Below are 26,781 nucleotides of genomic sequence, written 5' to 3'. Positions count from 1 at the left end.
GAAAGAAGATGTATTCAGAAAGAAGAGCATAGGCCCACTGGGCTGGCTGGAGTTACGCTGTAGAGAGATGGAGTCCTCATCCTTGTCTGTCCCCAGTACCTATCACAGTAGGAGTGTGGCAGTCTGGGAGTGTAAAAAATTCTGTCGAATGGAACCAGTATCAATGATGTAGGCTGAGGTGGGAGGAAAATGCAGAAAGGAAACAGGTCAGGATGTTGTTCAGTTTTGAGATGAGAGGTGATGGGATTCAGCTACACAACAGCGACCCCACAGCACTATGAACTTTAGTGACGTTTTCTTCACATGTTCACCTACAAGTGGTTAATAAGGTTGAAAAAGTATATATGAATTATATTATGCTCTACTTTCCAATCCGTGCTTCATTTTCTACCGTTGAAGGCCAACCAAACAATGCTGAAGTCTATAAAGAAAAAGATTAATAGATTTGTCCATATGAGTGAAAACACACACACACACACACAAAAACCTTTAAAGTTAAAAGACAAATGACAAATTGGAAAAACAATTTTGTATAATACATAGCAAACAAACATTAATTAGAATGTCTAGTGGTCAGGAGCAGGGACCTGAAACCAGGCTGCTAACTTTGAACCCTGATTCTACTTCTTCCCAACTAGACAGCTATGGACTTACCAAACCACTTATTCTCTCTGTCTCGCGTTCTCATCTGTAAAATGGAGATGACAACATCAGTTACCTTATAGTATTGTAAGGATTAAATGAGTAAACTTTACACGTGCTTAGAACAATGCTAGATAATAAAAGCATTATATAAGTGTGTGTTAATGTTAATCCTTAATATATAAAGTGGATTTTTTTCAAATCAGTAGTTAAAAGTGAATGACCCATTAAAATATAAACAAAAGATAAACTGTCAGTTCAACTGTCAATCTTATTAGCTATCAAATAAATACAAATCAAGTTGTCTCCCAGGTCATCATAGGTCATCTCTTAAACATTCCATGAATAAATATGATGGTGATGTAAACCTAAATTTATCAGTATAGGAAGACTATGAGACTTACATTGTTATGAGAGAAATAGGTATATGACATGACCTTATAAATTTTAAACAGTTACCTCTGGGATTACTTGCAAACTTTATTGTCTTTACACCCTTCTTGGCAGTAAGTATGAATTGCTCTCATAATCAGGAAAAAAGTATAAAAGTTATCCAGAAACATTTATTTGTTCCCCCATAACCCTTGTCTCCTTTGTCTGTATTAAACAGAAACCAGGTTCTTAGGTGACAACAGAACTAGAGTGCCCTAAGATGTAACCATGGGGTCGCTAAGAGTCGGACACGACTGCGCGACTTCACTTTCACTTTTCACTTTCATGCATTGGAGAAGGAAATGGCAACCCACTCCAGTGTTCTTGCCTGGAGAATCACAGGGACAGGTGAGCTGCCGTCTCTGGGGTCGCACAGAGTCGAACACGACTGAAGCGACTTAGCAGCAGCAGCAAGATGTAACCATCTGACTAAGTGCTGGCTTGAGATGTGAACAAAGTTTCTGGCTTCTGCCCTCCAAAGGAGGGACTTGCTCTTTCTCTCCGCTTTTCTGATTTCCAGCTGCCTAAATAGAATGGAATATGGTGGAGAACCTCATGAAGCAAATCCCAGCCCCCTTCTGATGTCATACTGTGCTCTCCACTTAAGCTTGAATTTGAAAGAGATGTGACTTATTTAAGCCCCTAAAGTTTGGAGAAACTTTCATAGGAAGCCAGCCTGACCAGCTGGGCAAGCTCATGCAGTGTGCTGTCATTGTGTGTGTGGATTCTTAGGAGATAGAGAGGGCATATTGTGGGAAGAACATGAAGTTTTTGGAATAGAGCAAACTTGGATGAAAGGCCCAGCTCCTGTGTCCCAGGGGCACCCTTGGACGGAGACTGTGTGTTCAATTAAATCATAGTAGGGTATGATTTGGAACTGCTGAGTGATGAACAGAAGCTGGTTGTCTTCACAGTCATTGTGAGAAAGGGTGGCAAGAGCTGCATTTGAATCCTTGCTTGGGACCACTCCAGTATTCTTGGGCTTCCTCTACAGCTCAGCTGGTAAAGAATCTGCCTGCAATTCGGGAGACCTGGGTTTGATCCCTGGGTTGGGAAGGTCCCCTGGAGAAGGAAAAGGTTACCCACTCCAGTATTCTGGCTTGGAGAATTTCATGGACAGTCCATGGAGTTGCAAAGAGTTGGACATGACTGAGTGACTTTCACTTTCACACCAAGGGGGATGACCTTGTTGGCAATGCAGATCCGCCTGTCATAAGTCTTAGGTTCAAATTAGAGCTTGTTCCCATACTTCACCCTATCCCCAGCCTGGCCTCAAGCTCCCTTTCTACTCCCAATGCTTGTGGGAGTCCAGCACCTGCCGCTGCTCAGGCCTCCTGGAATGGTCATCTTTATCCTCACCTAGCCAGTCATGGTCATCCAGATCTTTTCTGACCACCCAGTCTATCTCCTACCATCACTCTTTCACCATTCTATTTTATAACACGTTCGGCATGTTAGCCCACTTTGAGCCCATCTTGCTTGTGTTCTTGTTCTCCCCACAAGAGAGCAAAAACCTTGTCTGAATATTCACAGCTGTGTCCCCATGTTCTAGAACAGGACCCTGTACACAAAGTAGATGCTTTATTATCTCTTAGAGTGTAGAATTACAAGCAAAGACTAGGGCAGTTCATAGTGGAGGCTGAGCTCAAAGGATAGAAATTTTACCAGCAGGAGTCCAGGAAGTGAGAGCCTTAACCAGTAGACCATATGAAAAGCAGAGGGAGCAGCAGCCAGATGGGCCAGGAAAAGGAAGAGGTTTGGAGTCCTGAGAAGACCCACAGACTTCCATGGCTGGAATTCCTGGAGTAGCCAACCCCAAATGACCAGAGGCCTTGCCATCTCAGATCCCACTTCTTGTCCACAAAAGTTGCTGTGGAGGCAACCTCAGGACAGAGGCTTCCCTCCACCTTTGTGTGTGTGTGTGTATGTGTGTGTTAGTGGCTCAGTCATATCTGACTCTTTATGACCCCATGGACTGTAGCCCACCAGGCTTCTCTGTCCATGGACTTCTCCAGGCAAGAATACTGGAGTGGGTAGCCATTCCCTTCTCCAGGGGATCTTCCTGACCCAGAGATCAAACCTGGGTCTCCCACATTGCAGGCAGATTCTTTACCATCTGAGCCACCAGGAAAGCCCCCACCTTTGTTTACCTGCGACTAAAACTACTGAAGTAAAGAAAACACATTCCAGGGAACACCCTCTGACCCTGCCCTCCATCACCACCCCTCTCCAGGTGAGACTGGTGCTCTTTGTGCAGCTGCTTCCTCTGGCCCCTCACTCAGCATGCTGGGTCCAGATACTCAATTTGCCTTTTGGTCTCCCTGCTTTTTACAGCAGATTCCCTTATCTTTAATTTTGCCCTTAATCTTGGGGCCCTGCCTCAGTGGGCCCAGGTTTTAGCTTGGAGCCTGGGGGACATGACCTTTTAAACTGTGGTGTTGGAGAAGACTCTTGAGAGTCCCTTGGACCTCAAGGAGAACAAACCAACCAATCCTAAAGGAAATCAGTCCTGAATGTTCATTGGAAGGACTGGTGCTGAAGCCGAAGCTCCAATACTTTGGCCACCTGATGCTAAGAACTGACTCATTGGAAAAGACCCTTGTGCTGGGAAAGATTGAAGGCAGGAGGAGAAGGGGATGACAGAGGATGAGATGGTTGAATGGCATCCCCAACTCAATGGACATGAGTTTGAGTAAGCTCCAGGTGTTGGTGATGGACAGGGAAGCCTGGCGTGCTGCAGTCCATGGGATCACAAAGATTCAGACACGACTGAGCCACTGAACTGAATGGGGGACATGTTGATTTGGAGATTGATGTCTGGTCAGTGCCTCTGGCGATCTCACCCACTCTAAGTGCTGATGGCTCCAAAGGTCTCCTGTTTTCCTATGTAAGTGCCAGAATTTCTGTCTAAGAGTCACAGTGGAAGAAGAGAGGCCCCAGGTTTGGCCTACACCCCCAGTATCCCTAGGGTGAAGTGGGCCATTATTATATTGTTGTTATAGTGTTCACTTTAGCCAGAGGTTGCAAACTGGTGATGTCCTGGAAGTCACATCTAGTTCGCAGAAGTGCTTTGTGATGCCCCTGCAATGTTTTAAATCTATTTTTAATTAGCTGACAGCTTTCAAAATAATCGAGATATTTAATGCTAAAAAGTCTAGATTTCTTGCTCTTCTCAAAAAAACTAGAATCTCTGGCTACACTCAGCCAGCATTTCAACAGGACAATAGTTTCTTTATGCACAAAATGGGCTCTGCTATTTGTCACAGGCCCCACCCTTCCCTCCACCTCCAGCCTGCTTTGTTTTGTTACAAGCCTGGCTCCCGTGGTCATCTGAATCTGCGTCCTTGCTGCCTCCACTTTGGGGCACTGTTCCTGTCCCACTTGGACCATGGGATTTGGGTCTAGATCAAGCAGAGTCCTTTCCTGAGGATGTCTTAAACAGGAACTGGGAGAAGAGAACCCCTTAGTCCTGGACCCCAAGCTATAATGACAGGGGAGAAGGGATCCTTCTGCAGGAAAACAGCAAAGCAAGCTTGAGAAGCAGAGACAAAAGAGAGGGGGGCTTCCGGTCACAATTGAGTCTAGTTCCTATCATCCCTGAGGCAGCCCTACCCTTTCCCCAGTGCACAGCTGTGACTAACAATGAGGTAGCGGGAAGGAGAATGGGCTTGAGAATGATACAGATCTGCCACTCTGCGATTTTGGCTGAACCACTGATAACCTTCTGAGTTTCTTCATCTGTGCAGTGGGGACACTATAGCTTACCTCCTAAGATAGGGTGGGGTTCCAATAATGTCATCTATGTGAAGCATTAGATGTAATGCGTGTGCATAACACATGCTACTAAGGATTCCATAAACAGTGAATTTTACGGTAGATGTTTACTAAAAACTGATCAGTTAGAGTTAAGAAGAGTGAGCGCCTTCCTGAAGAATAGTAGCAATGTTCTTTAAGGAGATAAATCCTAATCAGTACTGCCTTCAGAGACTCGGGTAGCCTGGAAGAAGCTAAGCCTCTACCGGGAGGAGCTGGATTTGCATAACAGTTCACCCTTTCAATGACTGTGTCCACTTGGAATATTTACTTAAATTCTCTGACCCTGAGGTTCCTCCTCTAAAATGGAGACACACTCAGTCACATTTGCCTCTTTGTGATCCCATGGACTGTAGCCCGCCAGGTTCCTCTGTCCATGGGGATTCTCTGTCCAGTAGGATTCCCTACTGGAGTGGGTTGCCATGCCGTCCTCCAGGGGATTTTCCCAACTCTACCCAGGGATCGAACCCACGTCTCCCACATTGCAGGCGGATTCTTTACCGATTGAGCCAGCAGGGAAGCCCAAGAATACTGGAGAGGGTAGCCTATCCCTTCTCCAGGGGATCTTCCCGAACCAGGAATCAAACCAAGGTCTTCTGCATTACAGACCTATTCTTTACCAGTTGAGCTACCCAAGAAACCCATCTTTTTCAGTTTTGAGAATGAAAGTAACTCATTAACGTAAGAATGGCTAGTAGTGTTTGTGTCCTAAGCATTCAATAAATTGTATTTATTGTGATGGAAAAACAACAAAAGCCACAGTCCAGAGCTAGCCAAAGGTTTCATTTCTGGGGGAGTCATTGCTATTGTGCTTTCTACTATCTGAGGCTCAACTGAGCTAAAAGTGCACACTAAGTCATCAGAACACAAAGCTTTTCTGTTCAGTTTGTGCCAAGAACTCACCTCCTGCACCACCCACCCCGACTGCCAAATTAGCAGCCCCCATGATTCAAACCCTCCTATGTGAGCTTCAAGCAAGTAGTTTTTAAAGCAGATTTCCATTTAAAAAAGAAGAAAAAAAGGCTTTGGATGATCAACACAAGACCAAAATCAAAAGAGAAACCACAATGTAGAATTTTTTAATTTTCTTTTTAAGAAGCAAAGTCCAGCAACTTTCAAGTTACAGACAAAATGATAAAAGTTGTTGACATCTTGAGACCAAAATAATACCTTACACGGTTGATTCTCTAGAACCAATCTCACTTCCTTGTACTGAGTAAGCATAAGATGGGTTCCTAGGAAGCTTTGCCTCTTGATTTGGTTTTGGCCCTGAGCCCGACACTGCCTTGCACAAAATATCCTCAAGCACTTGTTGCGACAGACGGCCCTGCATGGCACAGCCTGCCTGCCAGGCCTCTTGGAGCCCAGCCATGCTGGCCGGCACTTGGTCAGTCTCAGGCGGGGCAAAGGCAGTGATGTCTATTCCTCTAATGAGCTCTTGAAAATAGCGCCTGATGGAAATAGTGTCCTTGGTGGGGACTGCGGGGGACACGCTGCCCTCCACGAGTCTCTTCATCTCCCCCTTGAGCCTTTTATGCTCGTGGAGAAATTGCACTGTGTTAGCATGATGCTGCAGGAGCATCTTCATCTGCTGGTAAAGCTCTCGGGGGGCTTCAAGTTCCCGGGCAACCAGCTGTAACTTCTCCAGCTTGGAGCAGTGCTCACTCTGCAGTTGCTTTTTCAAGGTGGCAATACGACATTTGATGCCACTGAGCAGGCTGTCTCCGATGGCGTCGATCATGGCCAGTGTGTCAGTGGCGCTGGTAGAGAGTTCCCTGATGAGCTTCTCCATGTCCTGTGGAGGCAGCATGAACATTTCTTAGGAAAGACCTTCAGCATTCAGGCCTGGGCACCTGGTTCATGGCATTGCCTCTTCTCCACTACTGAACCAAGAACTCCTTAGGGGTGGTGCCCACTGCTAGCTGCTAGCCTACTACCCTTTTTTCAACTCTTTCCTACCAGAGAACCCTGATTCTTCCAGCCAGTGATGTGTGGGCAGCTAAAAATACTTACATTCATTTCCTGCTTTCCTTGTAGTTCGGGGTGACAAGGCATGCAACAGAAGCAGAAGTCTGAGTTATTGGGTGCGGCTTCTGGGAAAGCTGCCTAAAAGTAGACAGATGCTTCTGGGACAAGTCTTGATCCTTCCCCTTTCTCCTGCCAGGACCTGGGGTCAATGCCCCATGGAGTAGGCTCCTGGTAACCTTGTGCTGACAGGAGCACGCACGGCAAAGCTGAGAGAAAAGGGTGGAGCATCATGGGGCCACTAAGCTGGCATTCTTGACTTTCTACCTATGCCCATTTCATTAAGTTAAAAAATAAATAGAATCTCTAATTTTTAAAAAAGCTTCAGCTTGTGAATTTCTATTACAATCAAACGTACACCCTTACTAAAAGAATACTCAAGTGGAAGGAGTTACCTGAATATTTTGAAGGGAATGAAATCACAAACCATCCATTGTGATCTTGCTAGAAAAAGTCAAGGTCTCTTACTCTGGACTCTCCATGACCTACAGTGCCCTTCCCCGTCTGGTCAGCTTGTCCTGCAGCTCATCCTGTCAGCCTGAGCTCTGCATCACCTCTGTGATCAGGTCTCCCCTCGGGGGGAAGGAGTGTAGGGGAAACAGTTGTAGAGGCACTCGGAGGTAAGGCCAGGCAGCCCCTAGGTGTGCTTGTGGCTCTTACATCTGAATAGTCCTGCATCTTAGATTCCTACCTTGAGGAAAGGAGATCATGGGTGCTGAAGAGAACTAAATGAGATGATGGACATATAGTGCCTAACACCAGACCAGCATGTAGTAGGCACTTAACAAATTCATCTTCCATGGGATGAAGAGATTCTTCCATTCTATTGATAAATGTTTCTATAGGTCTCATATATGTCACCGTGGCTCCCAATAGTACAATATAATAGTACAATAAGCAGGGTGACAATATAAAGCCTTGACGTACTCTTTTCCCAATTTGGAACCAGTCTGTTGTTCCACGTCCAGTTCTAACTATTGCTTCTTGACCTGCATACAGATTTCTAAGGAGGCACGTCAGGTGGTCGTCTGGTATTCCCATTGCATTAAGAATTTTCCACAGTTTGTTGTGATGCACACAGTCAAAGGCTTTGGCATAGTCAATAAAGCAGAAACAGATATTTTTCTGGAACTCTCTTGTTTTTTCGATGATTCAGCAGATGTTGGCAATTTGATCGCTGGTTCGTCTGCCTTTTCTAAATCCAGCTAGAACATCTGGAAGTTCATGGTTCACATACTGTTGAAGCCTGGCTTGGAGAATTTTGAGCATTACTTTGCTAGCGTATGAGATGAGTGCAATTGTGCGATCGTTTGAGCATTCTTTGGCATTGCCCTTCTTAGGGATTGGAATGAAAACTGACCTTTTCCAGTCCTGTGTCTACTGCTGAGTTTTTCAAATGTGGTGGCATATTGAGTGCAGCACTTTCACAGCATCATTTTTTAGGATTTGAAATAGCTCAACTGGAATTCCATCACCTCCACTAGCTTTGTTCATAGTGATGCTTCCTAAGGTCCACTTGACTTCGCATTCCAGAATATCTGGCTCTAGGTGAGTGATCACACCATTGTGGTTATCTGGGTCATGAAGATCTTTTTTGTATAGTTCTTCTGTGTATTCTTGCCACCTCTTCTTAATATCGTCTGCTTCTGTTAGGTCCCTACCATTTCTGTCCTTTATTGTGCCCATCTTTGCATGAAATGTTCCCTTGATATCTCTAATTTTCTTCGAGATCCCTAGTCTTTCCCATTCTATTGTTTTCCTCTATTTCTTTGCACTGATCACTGAAGAATCAAATGGGTATATCTTTCCTTTTCTCCTTTGCCTTGAGCTTCTCTTGTTTTCTCAGCTATTTGTAAGGCCTCCTCAGACAACCATTTTGCCTTTTTGCATTTCTTTTTCTTGGGTATGGTCTTGATCACTGCCTCCTGTACAATGTCATGAACCTCCATCTATAGTTCTTCAGGCACTGTGTCTATCAGATCTAATCCCTTGAATCTATTTGTCACTTCCACTGTATAATTGTAAGGGATTTGATTTAGGTCTGCGTTCAGTTCAGTCGCTCAGTCATGTCCGACTCTTTGTGACCCCATGAATCGCAGCACGCCAGGCTTCCCTGTCCATCACCAACTCCCAGAGTTCACTCAGACTCATGTCCATCAAGTCAGTGATGCCATCCAGCCACCTCATCCTCTGTTGTCCCCTTCTCCTCCTGCTCCCAATCCCTCCCAGCATCAGAGTCTTTTCCAATGAGTCAGCTCTTCACATGAGGTGGCCAAAGTACTGGAGTTTCAGCTTTAGCATCATACCTTCCAAAGAAATCCCAGGGCTGATCTCCTTCAAAATGGACTGGTTGGATCTCCTTGCAGTCCAAGGGACTCTCAAGAGTCTTCTCCAACACCACAGTTCAAAAGCATCCATTTTTTGGCACTCAGCCTTCTTCACAGTCCAACTCTCACATCCATACGTGACCACAGGAAAAACCATAGCCTTGACTAGACAGACCTTTGTTGGCAAAGTAATGTCTCTGCTTTTGAATATGCTGTCTAGGTTGGTCATAACTTTCCTTCCAAGGAGTAAGCGTCTTTTAATTTCATGGCTGCAGTCACCATCTGCAGTGATTTTGGAGCCCCCCAAAATAAAGTCTGACACTGTTTCCACTGTTTCTCTATCTATTTCCCATGACGTGATGGGACCGGATGCCATGATCGTTTTCTGAATGTTGAGCTTTAAGCCAACTTTTTCACTCTCCTCTTTCACTTTCATCAAGAGGTTTTTTAGTTCACTTTCTGCCATAAGGTTGGTGTCATCTGCATATCTGAGGTTATTGATATTTAAAATGGTGTATAAAATAACCACGTTTATTTAAGAATGTATTCCAATATCAAACAGCAAATTTCAACAATGCAAAACTGCAATTACTTTAATATATTTTCTTTTCTCTTGGGTTTTGAAACCTAGAAGAGGAAGAGCTGAACCAGTTATTTAACTTTTTAAAAAATTACCAAATTGTTTTCCAAAGTGTTTGTACAATTTTACATTCCCAGCAGCAGTGTATGAGAGTTCCTTACCCAGAGTCCCCTACATCCACACAAACACTTGATCTATCATTTCAGATAGATGTGTAGCTGTATCTCATTGTGGTTTTCATTTGCATTTCCCTAATAACTGAGAATCTTTTCATATACTGTTTGCCATCTGCATAGCTCATTTGGTGTAAAGTCTATGCTAATATTTTGCCTATTTTAATTGATTTGTTTGTTTTCTTTTTTTTTTTTGGCCACACTCTGAGCCATGCAGGATCTTAGTTCCCTGACCAGGGATTGAACTTGTGCTCCCTGTATTGGGAACGTGGAGTCTTAACCCCTGGACTGCCAGGGAAGTCCCCAAGCTGTTTGTTTTCTTATTGTTGAGTTTTGAGAGTTCTTTATATACTCTTTATCTTTTATCAGATATATTTTTACAGAGATATTTTTCTCCTATGTTTTCTTCTACACATTGTGCGGTTTTAGTTATATATATATATATAGGTCTACTGTCTATGTAGGATTAATTTTTGCATATAGTGTGAAGGATGGATGAAGTTTTGTTTTTCTTTTCCTTCCTTTTCTTTCTTTCTTTGTTGCTGTTGCTACATACAAAATTTCAATTGTTCCAGTACCATTTGTTGAAGAGGCTAGTCTTTCTCCACTGCACTGCTTTTGCAGTTTTGTCAAAACTCAGGTTCTATTTGTGTACAGATTTGTTTCTGGATTCTTTATTTTGTTCCATTGTTTTATTTGTCTGTCTTTATGCCAATACCATGCTCTTTCAATTACCAGAGTTTTAGATTAATTGTTGAATTCAGGTAGAGTTAACCCTACAACTTTATTTCAAATTGTTTTGGTTATTCTATAACCTTTACTTTTGCACATGAGCTTTAGAATCACCCAGTCATTAAAAAAAAAAAAAAAAAAAATGCTGGGATGTTAATTGTGATTGCATGAAATCTGTTGAAGTATTTGGGTAGAACTGACATGTCAATAACATTGAGTTTTGCTATGCATGAAGAGTATATATTCTGCCATTTATTTACTAATAGATCCTCTTAATTTCTCTCAGCAATAGTTATATCGTTTTGCTTCTTCCTTTCCTATCTGAATGCTTTTATTTTTCTTGCCTAGTTGTACTGGTTAGAACTCCAGTACAATGTTAAATTGCAGTGATGAGAACAACATCATTGTCTTATTTCTGATCTTGTTGGGGGTGAATTTATTCAGTGTTGCAAGATTAAGCATGATGTTTGTTGCAGGTTTTCACAGATGCCTTTTATTATCTTCTATGTTGTGGTATAATGGGAAATATATGGCCTTTGTCCCTGGTTCCTGGTACAAAGCTCATAAAATTCTTGGAATTTCCTGAGTGATAGGTATAGATTTTGTTATTCATAATAAGCCCTTTTTAAAAATATATGAGATTATACTAATTACGTGACTCTTGGTGGGTCCCTAGATAGCTTCAGGATGGATCCTGGTTGCGAGAAAGACCAAACATGACTAAAGAGTTGGAACTTTCAGCTCTACCCTCAATCTCTGGGTTTTAGCCCTACCCTCAAACTCTGGGTTTCAGCCCTGCCCTCAACTGGCGGTATAAAACTCTGAGAAGAGGAGAGGGATTAGAGATTGAGTTCAATCACCAATGGCCAATGATTTGATCAGTCGTGCCCTACATAATTGGGGAAGGAAATGGCAACCCACTCCAGTATTCTTGCCTGGAGAATTCCATGGACAGAGGAGCCTGGTGGGCTGCCGTCTTTGGGGTCGCACAGAGTCGGACACGACTGAAGCGATTTAGCAGCAGCAGCAGCCCTACATAATGGAATCTCCACAAAAACCCCTTTAGAAAGGGTTCAGGGAGCTTCCAATTGGTGAACACTGTTATGCTGGGAGGACAGGACACACGGAGAACTCATGCAAGCTACCCCTCTAAATACCCCACAGCTCTTACCTTGTCCTGTGTAACTTTTCTGTTTAGCTGTTGCTGATTTATATCCTTATAATAAAGAAGTAAAAGCAGTAAAGTGCTTTCCTGAGATCTGTGAATCATTCTAATGAATCATCAACCTGAGAAGGGGGTTGTAGGAAACCCAAGTTTATAGCCAGTTAGTCAGAAGTACAGGTGGCAACTTCAGACTTGTGACTGAAATCTGAAGTGAGGGCAGTCTTATAGCATAGCCCTTAACTGGTGAGGTCTGTATTAACTACAGATGGTTAGTGTCAGAACTGAATTAAGTTTTTGGACAATCAGTTTGGCCTCTGAGAACCAGAGCATCTGAGATATTACTAGATTGCTTAGTTTTATCAAATTAATATTGAATTCTTGCAAAAAAGTATTCTGTCTACTGAAATCATATGATTTTTCATTTTTCTTTTGTTATTATAGTGGACTACATTGATTTTTGAATGTTAGCACTGTATTCTGGAGATAAAGCCCCTTTTGCTTGTAATGTATTAGGCCTCTCATATATTTTTGGATATGATCTACAAAATTTTTAAATGAATTATTACATCAGTGTTCATAAAAGATATTGGTTGTAATTTTCTTTGCCTGGTTCTGACTTCAGGATAACCCTGGTCCTATAGAAAGAGTTGGGACAAATTCCCATTTCTTTAATTTTCTGGAAGTTTGTGTATATTTGTTATTGCCTCTTCCTTAAATGTTTGGTCGAATCATCAACAAACCTACATGGGCTTGGAGTTTTTAATGCAAGCAAGTTTTTAACTACAAATTTAACTTCTTTAACAGATAAATGGCTATTATAACATTTCTTCTGGGAGAATTTTGATCATTTGTGTCTTTCACAGAATTTAATCTAAATTGTCGAGTTTATTGCCATAAAATTGTTTGCAGTTGTCCCTTATTATGTGTTGGAGCCACTCCTCAGAAACCTGAAGAGTGATGATGTCACCACAGAAAGATGTGATGAAAAGGGCTATTACATAATGAAGCTTTCTGGAGGAGAGCAGGGCAGCTTCCAGCCAGGTCTGAAATAGCTTTAAAGAGCAGAGAAAGCAGATTGGTTTGGAATTTTTATGGTGGTTATGAGCTGTGGAAGGTTCCCACAGCTAAGCTGGGCTTATGTGGTTTGAAATCCTGCAGGTGCCAAAGAAGGTTTGCTTATCAGCTTTTCCAGATTTCAATCAGAAGGGGTAGAGGGAGAAGGAAGGTTTTAAAAGCTGTGAGCAGTTTAACATTAAGCATAGAGTTTGACTGTTGTATTTTAAATACCTATAGAATTTGTAGTGATGTTACCTCTCTTATTCCTGGTTTTGGTAAATAATGTTCTCTCTCCTCTCACCATCTCTATTTCCTTGAGTAGTCTGGCTAGAAGTTTAATTCTGTTGATCTTCTTGAAGAACTAGTTTTTGGTTTTATTTATTTTCTCTATTGTTTTTGGTTTTCTAGCTCATTTTTTTCTGCTCTGTCTTTATTATTTCTTTTATACTGCTTACTTGGATTACTTCACTCTTTCTTTTTGCACTTTCCTAAGGTGGGAGCTGAGATCAGTAATACCAAGTCTTATTATTTTCTAATTTAAATTTCCCACGTGCTGCTTTAGTGGCAACCCATAATACTGATACGTTTTGCTTTCATTTTTATCCAGTGCAAAATACTTTATAATCTCCATTTTGGTTTTTCTTTGACCTATGAGTTAATCAATCCATGTTATTTAATTTCCAAAAATCTGTAAGTTATTCATTTCTAATTTAATTCTGTTGTCATCAGAGAAACTCAACATTTGAAAAACTAGGATCATGGCATCCAGTCCCATCATTTCACAGCAAATAGAAGGGGGAAAAGTGGAAACAGTAACAGATTGTATTTTCTTGGGCTCCAAAATCACTGCGGATGGTAACCGCAGCCATGAAATTAAAAGACACTTGCTTCTTGGAAGGAAAGCTATGACAAACCTAGACAGTGTATTAAAAAGCAGAGACAACTTTGCCAATGAAAGTCCATGTAGTCAAAGCTACGGTTTTTCCAGTAGTCGTGTACAGATGTGAGAACTGAACCATGTAAAAGGCTAAATGCCAAAGAACTGATGCTTTTGAATTCTCCAGTGGTTCTGGAGAAGACTCTTGAGAGTCCCTTTGATAGCAAGGAGATCAAACCAATCAATCCTAAAGGAAATCTACCCTGAATATTCATTGGAAAGACTAATGCTGAAGATGAAGCTCCAGTACTTTAGCCACCTGAGGAGAAGAGCCGACTCATTATAAAAGACCCTGATTCTGGTAAAGATAGAAGGCAGGAGGAGAAGAGGGTGACAGAAGATGAGATGGTTGGATAGCATCACTGACTCCAAGGACATGAGTTTGAGCAAACTCTAGGAGATAATGAAGAACTGGGAAGTCTGGTGCACTGCAGTCTATGGGGTCACGAAGAGTTGGGCATGACTTAGCAACTAAACAGGGAACGTACTTTGTATAAATTGAATTTTTAAAAACGTTTAAAAAATAATTTTATTTATTTATTTATTGGCTGTGCAGACTTCTCTCTAGTTGCAGTGAGTGGTGGCTACTGTGGTTGCAGTGCACGGGGTTCTTACTGCAGTGGCTTCTCTTGCTGCAGAGTACAGGCTCTAGGGCGTGTGGGCTTCAGTAGTTTCGGCTTGAGGGCTCAGTGGTTGCGGTTTCCAGACTCTAGAACACAGGTTCAATAGCTGTGGCACACGGGCGTAGTTGCTCCATGGCATGTGGGATCCTCCTGGACCAGGGATTGAACCCATGTCTCCTGTATTGGTAGGAGGATCCTTTACCATTGAGCCAACAGAAAAGCCCCAAATCCTTTTAAATTTGTTGATACTTGTTTTATGGTCTATCTTGGTGAGCTGTGTGAACTTGAGAATGTGTTCTATTGTTGTTGGGGGGGAATGTTCCATACATGTTAGTCAGGCCTGATTAACAATGTTGTTCAAGCTATATATTTGCAGAATTCCTGCATACCTGTTCTATCAGTTATCAAGGAAAAGAATATTGAAAATTATTGATTTGTCTATTTCTCCTGGTAGTTTTATCGGTTTTTGCTTTATATATTTTGAAGATTCCTTATTAAATGCATAAACATTTCAGACTGTTTTTATTCTCTTGATTAATTGATCCATTTACGAAAATGAAATTACCTTCTTTCTCCTTGGTATTAATAATATTATTTGGCCTGAAATCTTCTTTGCCTGATGTTAATAGAGCCACTCTGGCTTCTTTTGACTCATATTAGCATGACATGTCTCTTTCCATTCTTTCACTTTTAACCTATTTGTGTCTTCATATAAAGCACAGTTATCCGAGTTGGGTCTTGATTTTTTTTTTTTTCACTATGATGAAAGCCTTTTTAATTGGAGTGTTTAGACCATTTTCAGTTGATGTGATTATTGATATGGCTAGATTTGAGTTTTATCATCTTGCTATTTGCTTCGATTTGCCCAATCTGGTTTTTGTTCCCTTCCTCCTCTCTTTCTACCTTCTTTAGGATTAATTGTGTATCTTTTATAATCCTATTTTATCTCCACTGCTGGCTTATTAGCAATAACTCTTTACTATTTTAGTGGTTGCTTGAGGGCTTATGGGCTTCCCTGGTGGCTCAAATGGTAAAGAATCTGCCTGCAATGCAGGAGACCCAGGTTTGATTCCTGGGTCGGAAAGATCCCCTGGAGAAGGGAATGTCTATCCAGTCCAGTCTTCTTGCCTGGGAAATCCCATAAACAGAGGAGCCTGGCATGCTTAGTCCATGGCATTGCAAAGAATCAAACGCAACTGAGGGACTTTCACTTTCTTGAGGGCTTATAGCACACATCTTTAACTTATCACAGTCTACCTTCATCTCACTTCACATGTAGTATAAAACCCTTATCGTACTGTACCTCCATGATGTCTCTCCTAAGCTCATGCTATTATTGTCATGTACTTTACTTTTACATGTAATGAACGTCATATGACATTGTTATTTTAAAAACAGTGAGTTATGTTTTGAAAGATTTAAATAATATGAAAACAATCTTACATATTTACGGTTTTCTTTGCCATTTCTGGTGTCCTTTATTCCTTTTAGATTCAGATTTTCCTTCTGCCTGAAGGACTTCCTATAACATTTCTTATAGTGTGAATCTGCTGGTGATGAATTCTTTCAGCTTTTGAAAGAAAGTGTTTTTATTTTGTCTTCATATTTGAAAGATATTTTCACTAGATACAGAATTCTAGGTTGACTTTTTTAAACTGATATTTTAAAGATTTTTCTCCACTGTCTTCATGCTTGGATTGTTTCCAGCAAGAAAGCAGATGTCATCCTTATTTTTGTTCTTCTGTGTGAAATATGTGTGTGTTTTTACCTTTGGGTGCTGTTAATATTTTCTCTTTATCACTGGCTTCAGCAATTTGACTATGATGTACTCTGGTATAGTTTTAGCCATATTTATTTTACTAGATGTTTGTCAAATTTCTTGGATGTATTTTTTTTATATAGTTTTCATCAAGTTTGGTAAATATTTGGCCATTATTTTTTAAGATAGTTTTCCTGTCCTTCCCCCACCCCATCATTTCCTTCAGGGACTTCAATTAGTCAAATATTGGGACACGAAGCTCTTCCCCTGCTAAGTAATTCTGTTTTAAAAAAAATTCTCACTCCTCTCTGGGTTTCATTTTGAGTAATTTCTATTGCTATGTCTTCAATTTCACAAAGCTTTTCTTCTCAGTGACTAACCTGCTGTTAATCCCACTAAGCGTATTTTTCTCTCATCTCCAGAAATTTGATTTGAATCTTTTTTATATCTTCCTTGTCTCTAACTTTTTGAAATATGGACTACAATTACAATAATTATAATTATAAATATAATTTAGCAACTGAAAAAACCAACAAATTATTATTTTCATTATGGGTCATATTTTCCTGCTTCTTTGCTTGCCTGGTAATCTTTGATGTCATACATTGTGATTTTTTACCTTGTTTGATGTTGTATATTTTTACATTCCTATAAATCTTAATATTTTGGGAGGATACAGTTAAGTTACTTGGAAAAAATGATCTTTTAGTGCTTGCTTCCCTGGTGGCTCAGATGGTAAAGAATCTGCCTGCCAATGCAGGAGACCTGGGTTTGATCCCTGGGTTGGGAAGATCACCTGGAGAAAGGAATAACTACCCACTCCAGTGGTCTTGCCTGGATAATCCCATGGACAGAGGAGCCTATAGTCCTCGGGGTCGCAAAGAATCGGACACGACTGAGTGACTAACACTTTCATTTTCACTTCATTATTTATTAGGTGACTCTGGAGCCATGCTCATTCTGGGACTAAGACTTCCTGAGTACTCACTTCAATGTCTCATGATTTACAAGTTTTTCCAATCTTGTTAGTGGGAACAGGCTTTGTTCTGATTCTGTTTGAGCTCCAAGCACTGCCCTCAATCTTTTCCTGTGGAGCCTTTCATGGCATAAGGTAATTTTCTCACAGACAGGTGCTGAGCTCTGTTGAACACTCAAAGGAGACTCTCTGCAGATCTCTGGTTTGTCTCTCTGTGCAGTGCTCTCTTCTCTGAACTCTGTCTTATGCACTTGAAATGTCTTGACCTCCCCAGAGGCTCAGTTCCATCTCCTAAATTCAAAGAATCTGCCAGGCTTTGCTTGGGTTCCCTCTTTCCACCCTTTCAAGCTCTCTCAAGGCAGTAAGTTATAGCAACTGTAGAGCTAATCTTGTGTATATCCTGTCTCTCAGAGATTAGTATCTTTTATTTCTTGAGGTCCAGTGTCTTGAAAACTGTTGTTCCATATATTTTTGTTTATTTTGTTTTATTTTTCCAGAAGGGAGAATAAATTCAGACTTTGTTACTCTATCTGGATCAGATGAGGAAATAATAAAAATCCAATTTTAACTAATATTTGGTATTTAGAAGAAGATCTATAAAAGTCAGCTATGATAGACAGAGATATTCTGCCCCAATCCCCCTTTCCAGAGAGGACTTACTGCCTGTTGAGGTATGACCAGCCTCCAGGTGTCAAATCCTTTGGGATTGCTGTGCCCTTCCCACATCAGCCTACATTTGGAGGCTGAGCAAAAGGACCTACAGTCTCCTGCCCATTGCAGCTCAACATAGAGTACTCTAATGGGCAAAGCTGGATCAGGCAATGCTTGTCAGGCCTGTGGTGTAGTTTGCCTTCTCCTCTGTTTCATCTACCTCCTCCTACTCTTACAGATGGCAGTCTTGGATATCTTGTACCCCAAACTCTGTCTCAGCTTCTGTTTCCAGAGACTCAACCTATGATACCAAATGTTAGGTGGCTAGTGTGGCCCAGTCCCCAGCAGCCTCTGCCTTGGCCATTCTGCAGGTGTCCCTTCTCTACAAAAGCTAAAGTTTAGAATTTGTTTCTCAAAGACTGTCTAGTCTTCAGTGTGTGTGTGTGTGTGTGACTTAGAAAATTTTGTTCTCTTGACAAATGTATCCAGAGATTGATTCCTAATATCTAAGTTTTGGGGGGCGGGAGAAAGTTATAAAATAAGGAAAATATACCATAGAAGCTAGGATGCATCTTACTTTGTCATCTTAAAAGAGTTAAGTGAAGTGAAAGTCACTCAGTCATGTCTGACTCTTTGCGACCCATGGACTATACTGTTCATGGACTTCTCCAGGCCCGAATACTGGTATGGGTAGCCATTCCCTTCTCCAGGGGATCTTCCCAACCCAGAGATAGAACCCAGGTCTCTCACACTGTAGGTGGATTCTTTACCAGCTGAGCCACCAGGGAAGCCCAAAAGAGTGAAATGGCCATTAAATGATCATTTTGGAATCCCTTTAAGCAAACAGAATTCAACCATTTCTCAACATGCACATTTCAAAACTTGACATATTTCACAACACACTTAAGGAGACTCACTCTCTAGAGAATTTCTCCCTCATATTTAAATACTGCTTTTGTTAATGTAGTGTCCTCAAGAGAACAGCAGTCATTTGAATGGAAGCCAAATATTGCCCTGTTGTTGGAGAAAAGACATGAGCCATATGAGCCATACCTGTACTGCCTGTGCCGCGCTCTCAGATTTCTGCAGCACCAGCTGAATATCCTTAGCAAAGTTCACTTTCCTCTCTGCATAGGCATCAGAAATCTTGGCTACTGGGTGAGTCTTGTGGTCCCCAAAGAGCTTGCACATTCCACATATTGGTTCTTCATCACTTAGGCACATCTGATTGACAAAAGAAAAGTCAATGACACTTATTTCCCTTCTTATTCCAGTCCTACACACTCAGAACCTTCTGTAACCTCAGGCTACTGAATGTATTCTTAAGCAGGTATCAAGTCAGTTGCACAGGAGGCTTGATGTATGGAAGACAGAGATGGTGGTAGTACCAGGATGCTTGAATGATAATTTAGTAAGCACATACCACACTTGGTTTTTCTTGGACTCCTCATAATGACCCTTTGATTTGGATAGTATTGTGTCCATTTTACAGGGGAGAAAGCTGAAAAGTCTCCAAGTTGTTAAATGATTTGCCCAAGGACACAATGCCATGAAGGGATAGAACTGGGGTTAGAAGCAAAGTCATTTCCACTTGGCCAAGCCAAGGGCTGTTATAAAGATTAAATATGATGCATGGAACATGCTTGGTATGCAATCTGGCACTCGGCAGACATTATACACATGGTAGCTACCAATAATATCATAAAGACTTCAACAAAGTTGACCCTGCTACAGGCTCAAGATAAACTGGGCCTATTTTAGATGAAAGGGATTGAGTAGGACCTCACTGTCCTGCTGGCCCCTTCACTTGGCTAATGGGAGCCTTGGAATGAAACCTTATGAATGAAATGAAAACTTACTAGTGAAAACTTGGAATCTCAGAAAGGGAGGTTACTGCTGAGGGTGAGAGAACCACTGAGAATTTGTGATAAATGAAACTGATTTTCAAAGGCAGAATTCAACAAGAATACCAAATCACATTGTATTCTCTTGGGTCCTCTTAGTGGCCTGAGCTAGCCTGCCCCAAACATTCCATTTATGTCCTTGCACGAGGAGGGGTGGCTGGAAGAAACAGAGCAGAAGCTGGTGGAGCTCAGAATAGCCCAGGAAAGTGGCTGAGGGTGGCGACTCACAAAGAAACCCTGCCCTCTGAGGACAGACCCTGGATATTCTGCCCTAAAGGGCTGGGGGCCCTGGAGCGATGAAGCCCTCACAGAGCTCCATCTATGCTTTAGGAGTTGGCTGCAGAGCTCAAGCTAGAGCCAATTATAAAGACTCAGGAAAGCTTTTGACCTTCTCCAAGGAAACCACTAACTTAGTTCACCCCTGACCTTTATCAAAGCAACCTAAACCTGGTGGGTGCTGCATAGTCTGTGAGACGTGGGAGCTGCCTCATGCTGTCCCTCCAGGGCTGCTGGGGAAAGCAAACAGGCTCAAGGTTGTGTACAGGCTTTGTTGACTGTGACGAATGAAAGCTAAAGTGGTGTTATGTCTGATTCATATCTGAGTTATATTTGACATGGAGATCATCCTAAAGCTATTACCAAAGGGGCAGATTACATGTATCAAATCACCTGTGAAGATCTCTTAGCTGGGGAACATGGAATTAGAGTGGGGTACACATGGTTTTATTTAAATCACACTGTAGACACGTGTGTATAAACATATAACATGTATAGCATCATACAGAGTACAGTAAAGAGTTAATATGACATATTGTATCAAAAACTCATGCTTAAGATTAAACATCAGAGTCATACACAGCTCTCCAAATGGGATGTGGCCAAAAGGAGGAATGGCAGATTCCTGGTCCCATCTTACCCTACCCTCCCTCTCTGCGTGATCATGGGTAGCTAAATTCTCATAGATCTGACTATCATGCAACTTCTTTGTAACTATGTGAGCCTGTCTATCTGTGGTCCCTTTAATCTTGCTGCAGTTTACCTGACTGAATACCACACACACACACCAAACCCTGGGCTCCATCACTAAGAATGAAGGTAGCGTTGATATGTGCATTTGTCTGGAAAGTAATCCTCTACTATACTCCTAAGCAAATATCTGATTTCAACAATAGGTTGCTGAGTAATTTGACAGATTGGGTAGCTAAGCAAGAATAAAATAAAATTAAAAGTGTGATTGAATACCAGATTCACACTTTCTCCATGCTTTTCACATGTCTGAGCAAGTTGATTTTGCTCCTTGGTGTGAAGAGTCTCAAGTTCTTCCTTAAACTTCTCCAGTATGTTTTCAGCCAAGATGTTCCTCTGCAATCCGTTTGTTCCCCTTCCCCTCAAATAAATGACCTAAAACACAGAACCGGCATGAGCTTGTGGCAAATTCCCATCATCAACTGTGACATCGTCATGGGGAAGGATGAGACACCGCCCTTCCTGCACATAAACACCAGTGAGCGGGAAGACAGCCCAGGCCACCCCTCCAGGCTTTCAAAAGGAAATGACTGTGAAGACTCCTCATCCCTGTAGAATATCTCCTCCTGCTCCAAAGCACTCTCACCTGAGCAAGTAAGTGCACCATCTACAGAGGCAATCATCACAGACTCCATCAGATGGAGCAGGAATCTGCCTTCTTTGACCTTGTAAGTCTTGGTTAGCACCTGCTCTGTCTCCTGGGGACATTCAGGCCAGTGGGAAGACAGACCTTCATGAAGGACTGTGTGCTTGGATGTATAGGGGAGCACAGAGAAGGAAGGACTAACTCTCCTTGGGGTGACAGAGGAGAGCATGACTGGAGTCTCAAGAAGATGCCTAAATTAAGCATTGAAGACCAAAGCATATTAGCCACATCTTTTATTTACTGTGTCCTGATGTTCTGGCATCTGGGGCTTGGGATGAGCCCCTTCCCATTGGCTAGCCAGTTCCTACAGACAGTAAAGGATTCACCTGGGGGCATTCATTTTACATGCAAACTGACGAATCAGGGGTCCACACCCCAACCACCTCCTTTATATTTGCTGTTCCCCTACCCACTGCCCTAGCCATTCAGGGCCAGATACTAGATATATAGGGGCAACCCCATGTCCCAGAGGCCACTGAAATTGTTCAAGCTGGCCAATCCTAAGCCTTCTCACCATACCTACCTGTTTTCTTCCTGCAGAAACCAAACAAAAGTCTTTCTTGTCCACATTTCCCCATCCCCCTGTTTCCTGACCCACTCTGATTTCCACATGTGGCCCACTGTGATGTGGTGTGGCCCCTCCTCTTGGGGTCTATGAGTTACAAGCTATTTCTCAATGGCAATCATCTCCTGATCTGTTTGTCTTGTCATACCCAAATAATAACAAGGAAAAAAAGCCAAGGCTACATGCCACCCTGAGGTACCATCGCAGTCCACTCATCTGTCAATAACCTTAAATTCCACTTGTTTAATAAACTTTCATTGAGCACCTGCCATGCTGGGAATGTGATAGTGAACAGGACAGTGCACCTGGCCCTACCCTCAGGGGTTTATATACTAGAGAGGGGAACAGACGCCAAACAACCTATGTGCCAGCTATAGCCACTGATTTCCAACCAGACAATCTAAACCCTTCTTGGACCCAGTTGTTTCTTCTGCAAAACTAACCCATGGTAAAAGAAGTCTTAACAGTGTCTTGTGTGTGTGGTGGGGGGACGCACATGAAGTGAAGAAAATGTTCTAGACGTTGGTCCAGGAGGGGCTTATATGGAAATATACATATGTGCTTTATTGGGACAAAGTGTACCTCAGATGTCCTCAATTTAGCAACTAAACGACAACAACAAATACCTCAGATGTGTGCATCACACACTTTACTGTGTGTATTTTATACCTCGAGGGAAGAAAGGTGGGTGAACTTAAACATCGTGACTTGAATTTTCAGCCTCGGTTTCATTATCTGCAAATAGAAATCCAGCCCGTTCTCTCCAGAAATGCTTAGATTCCTATTTGGGAATATGCATTAAAGGAATTACTATCATTATTGTTACAGTGAATTTTCAGTTACTTCTTTGAAAAAAAGTGCCTATTTAAGCTTGAGGGAGAAGGCGATGGCACCCCACTCCAGTACTCTCACCTGGGAAATCCCATGGACGGCGGAGCCTGGTGGGCTGCAGTCCATGGGGTCGCTAATAGTCGGACATGGCTGAGCGACTTCACTTTCACTTTTCACTTTCATGCATTGGAGAAGGAAATGGCAACCCACTCCAGTGTTCTTGCCTGGAGAATCCCAGGGACGGGGGAGCCTGGTGGGCTGCCATCTATGGGGTCGCGCAGAGTCGGACACGACTGAAGGAACTTAGCAACTTAAGCTTGGGGAGGGGGTTCCATAAAGTGGGCAGTCTTAAATTTAGAGATTATCTTGCCCGTAATCCTTATATAGTAAATGTTAACATATTTTTTTTTCTTCGAGATTGTCCCTCTCTCTAGACCGAGGAGCTGGGCTTCTCAGCCCTCCTCAACCAGCATGCCATTTCTAAAAGGTTTACACCCTGCTCAGAATTTCCCTGGCCCCTCTGGGAAGAGAAAAAAAATTCATCTTTAGAGGGGCCGGTCCTGAGTTTAAACCCCAGGCTAGCCATCGCTACAAAATGAAAAGCATAAGTAAATCTAAGCATCTGGTGTTTTTGAACTGCTGCCCCGCAGCTCTATACACACATTCTCTCACACACAACCTTCTCACTGGCGCCCTAGCCCCCGTATTCAGTTGATTACCATTGGAGAGCCGGCACCTGCCTCTCCAATCGGCCTACCCTCCGTTCCTACTGACACAGAACCCTTCATAACTTCCCTCTTCCTGCAATCCATTCATTTTATATTTTCTTCCTTCCTTCCACAAATACCCAAAGGACCTGGAGAAACACCAATCACAGTACTTTCATGCTACCTGGGGAGAGAAACACCACACAAGTCACTGTCCAACAAGTTTCCATGAGAATACATACTGCAGATAACAGTAGTTTCAACACCAGTGCTATATGACCTTTTCCAGGTTAAACATTTCTCCTGGCCCCACTGCTTACAGGACAGCATGCAAAGAAAGCCTTTTGCATGACATGTAAGACCTCCTTCAACATGCCCTGACCTGTCCTCCTAATGGATGCCCTAAGTGCCCTGGCAGCTCCCACAACCCCACACCAAAGCCTTCTTATTTACTAACCAACTCTAAGCAATCTGGCTGCAGGCCCCCCTTTAGGCCCTTGGTATCTGCTATCCTCTCTTCATCTGCCCTGCTTTGTAGTCTCTCCCCAGCTGTCAGCTCCTCTGCAGTCTTTTGTGTCTCCACTGAAGGGTCTCTCACTGTATAGAGAGCCACTGGCTCCTACAAGGATGTGTCTTGTCATCTCTGTATCCCTGGGATCCTGGCAGTGACAAGGCCCCTGGCAGGTGCTTGAAAATGTCCCCCTACCCCAGCACATACTGAATAAGTGAAAGCTGGTGTATTTTATCTCTTGGCAGTTCTGTTAGAACCTTCTAACATTAAACCACAGTGCATATCTTCCTGTAGCTCCTATCCTGGGTCCCACCATGTCTTCTAAGCCTGCTCCCCCCAAAATCCATTGATGTGCTTAGTCACTCAGTCATGTCCAACTCTCTGTGACCCCGTGAACAGTAGCCCACCAGGCTCTTCTGTCCATGGGATTCTCCAGGCAAGAATACTGGAGTGGATTGCCATTTCCTTCTCTAGAAATCTGCTGATAACCCTTCACAGATGTGAGTTCTGGCCAGACAGTCTTCATTTTGCAGGCCAAATAACCTTAGCTCTTTTATTGCATAGATTCAAAGATGTGTTGACCAGAAAGAAATCTGCTATGTCAGCAGCAGAAGGGCCCCCAGCCTCTCTTACTTTCCTACACACTGGGCAGCAGAACTGTCCGTTGACGTGGGTGCAGTTCTGGCACACCAAGATCAGCTCCAGGCACTGTTTGCAGAAGTTGTGGGAGCAGGAGAGGAGCAGCACGGGCGGCGTGAACAGCTCCATGCACACGGGGCAGGACAGCACCGCACTCAGGGCCTCCATGGTGTCCACAGCTGTCTGCCTCCCCCAGGCGGCCAGCCCCCGCCAGGCTTCTAGAACAGGCGTGGAATGCAGTCACAATAGACACAGCCGGGCTTTCCTCAGAGGATAGAAGGCGCAAGGGGCCTCCAGACACTCGGGGCCCCAGGATGTATTAGCAGGGAGGTGGCAGACCATGCCCTGCCAGGGATATCCAGCCCACAGCTTATTTTTGGTACAACTCACAAGACACAAATATTTTTCACGTTTTAAGGCATTGTAAAAAACAACAAAAACATCAAGAATATGTAATGTGCTTAGTTGTTCAGTTGTGTCCGACTCTGTGTGACCCCATGTACTGTAGCCTGCCAGGCTCCTCTGTCCGTGGGGATTCTCCAGGTAAGAATACTGGCCCTTCCTCCAGAGGATTTTCCTAACCCAGGGATCAAACCCAGGTCTCCTGCATTGCAGGCCGATTCTTTACCTTCTGAGTCACGAGAGAAGCCCAAGAATATGTAATAGAAGCCATACTTGATCTACAAAGTCTTAAATATTTACTTTCCAGCTCTTTACTGAGAGTTTTCTGACTCTGCCTAATTTAGAAGATAAACATAACTGGAATCCAGTCCACCTCATATGCATACTTTCAGCTTTAGGATTTGGTGGGATTGAGTGAGGAACAGGAAGCCTGCCTCTATCTAGCTCACAGTCTATGAGCTGGGGGATTATAAGCAGTGACTACTAGCCTTTCTCCTGTTTCTTCACCCACAGTATGTGGAACTGGGTCCTCGCTAATCCCTACCAGCCCTGTAACTCTGTGCATCTAGTCTGGCTTTCCTAACCTCCACCCCTGTCACAAAGGGGGCAGTTTTAGAGGTCTTACCTGGACTGTGGGTTCTTCGGAAGATGAACTAGTCTTAAAAAGAAGCATTGATTGGACACTCAGACTGGGCCAGGCAGTTGTCACGTTGCATGAGTGCTCAGTAGCTCAGTCGTGTCTAACTCTGGGAGACCCCATGAACTGTAGCCCACCAGGCTCCTATGTTCATGGGATTCTCCAGGCAGTAATACTGGAGTGGGTTGCCATGCCCTCCTCCAGGGGAATCTTCCTGACCCAGGGATTGAACTGTTATCTGTCATTTAATCTCCACAACTGGAAGAGGCTCAAGTCATTAGCTTTCATCTGCATCATTGAAACTGAAGCCTGGAGAGGTCGAATAACCTGCCCAGGGCTTCAGTTCATGAAGGTGGCAGAGCTTGTGATATACACTTGCTTTGCTTCTGACGGGCTGTTGCTGCAGAGATGAGGTCCTCCTACAGATGTTCCCAGTGAGATATACAGTTTCCCTACACTCCTAGATGTGTTCATGAGACCACGGAGAGCAGGGAGAAAGGAGTGAAAACCCATCATGTGTGCTCTCAGCATCCATTTGACAAACACAGATTGAGGACTGAACATGTTTGAGACACATGATGGGTCGTGTAGGGGCTTAACATGCCCATTATTCATGACAGGTTCGTTAGGACTGGTGCTTTGCACATACCACCCTGTTTACTTACCACATGGCTCCTGAGTAACTGACTAATTCATGAACACAGACAAGGCAAATCCTTGCTCGTAGAGAGCTTGCAGTCCAAAGGAAATGGCAAGTACAGGAGGAGAGGTGTGGATGTCCCAGGCGGCCCACTGGCCATTTCTTCTCTGACTGTCTTCCAGGACCGTGGCCAGAAATATCAACTCTGTCCCATCAAACTATCTGACATTGGGGAATGGTCATGTCAGAAGCTTTTGGCCAGTGAGGCTTGCATTGAAGTCTGCTGAAAGGATTTGGGAGAAACTTTCTTGCTTTCCTGATGAAAGAGATTGATGCAAATTTCAGCACAGTTTCCTTCATCTTTCTGCCTTGTATGAAAATG

General features: G+C 43.0%; 1 protein-coding gene and 1 long non-coding RNA gene across 3 annotated transcripts in view; one reads left to right on the top strand and one right to left on the bottom strand.

Annotated features, from left to right (window-relative positions):
* The window catches only part of LOC109563271 (uncharacterized), a 72,701-nt gene that overhangs the window by 923 nt on the left and 44,997 nt on the right, over positions 1 to 26,781 (top strand). The window lies entirely within an intron of this gene.
* On the bottom strand, positions 2,324 to 24,950 carry LOC139184615 (tripartite motif-containing protein 54-like). Of its 2 annotated transcripts, XM_070795159.1 has the most exons (4): positions 24,715 to 24,943; positions 21,038 to 21,196; positions 18,945 to 19,115; positions 2,327 to 6,682 (listed from the first exon to the last, which is right to left on the bottom strand). In XM_070795159.1, exons 1-4 carry the CDS (start codon positions 24,886 to 24,888, stop codon positions 6,059 to 6,061), a joined length of 1,128 nt encoding a protein of 375 aa, XP_070651260.1. In that variant the 5' UTR covers positions 24,889 to 24,943; the 3' UTR covers positions 2,327 to 6,058. The 2 variants fall into 2 exon arrangements, with proteins under 2 accessions (XP_070651261.1, XP_070651260.1); XM_070795160.1 differs by lacking the exon at positions 21,038 to 21,196 and having other exon boundaries at positions 2,324 to 6,682; positions 24,715 to 24,950.

Source organism: Bos indicus, chromosome 8 (assembly GCF_029378745.1).
Source record: "Bos indicus isolate NIAB-ARS_2022 breed Sahiwal x Tharparkar chromosome 8, NIAB-ARS_B.indTharparkar_mat_pri_1.0, whole genome shotgun sequence".
NCBI lineage: Eukaryota > Metazoa > Chordata > Mammalia > Artiodactyla > Bovidae > Bos > Bos indicus.
The sequence above is the reverse complement of the archived record's forward strand: the minus strand, read 5'-3'. Positions and strand labels throughout refer to the sequence as shown.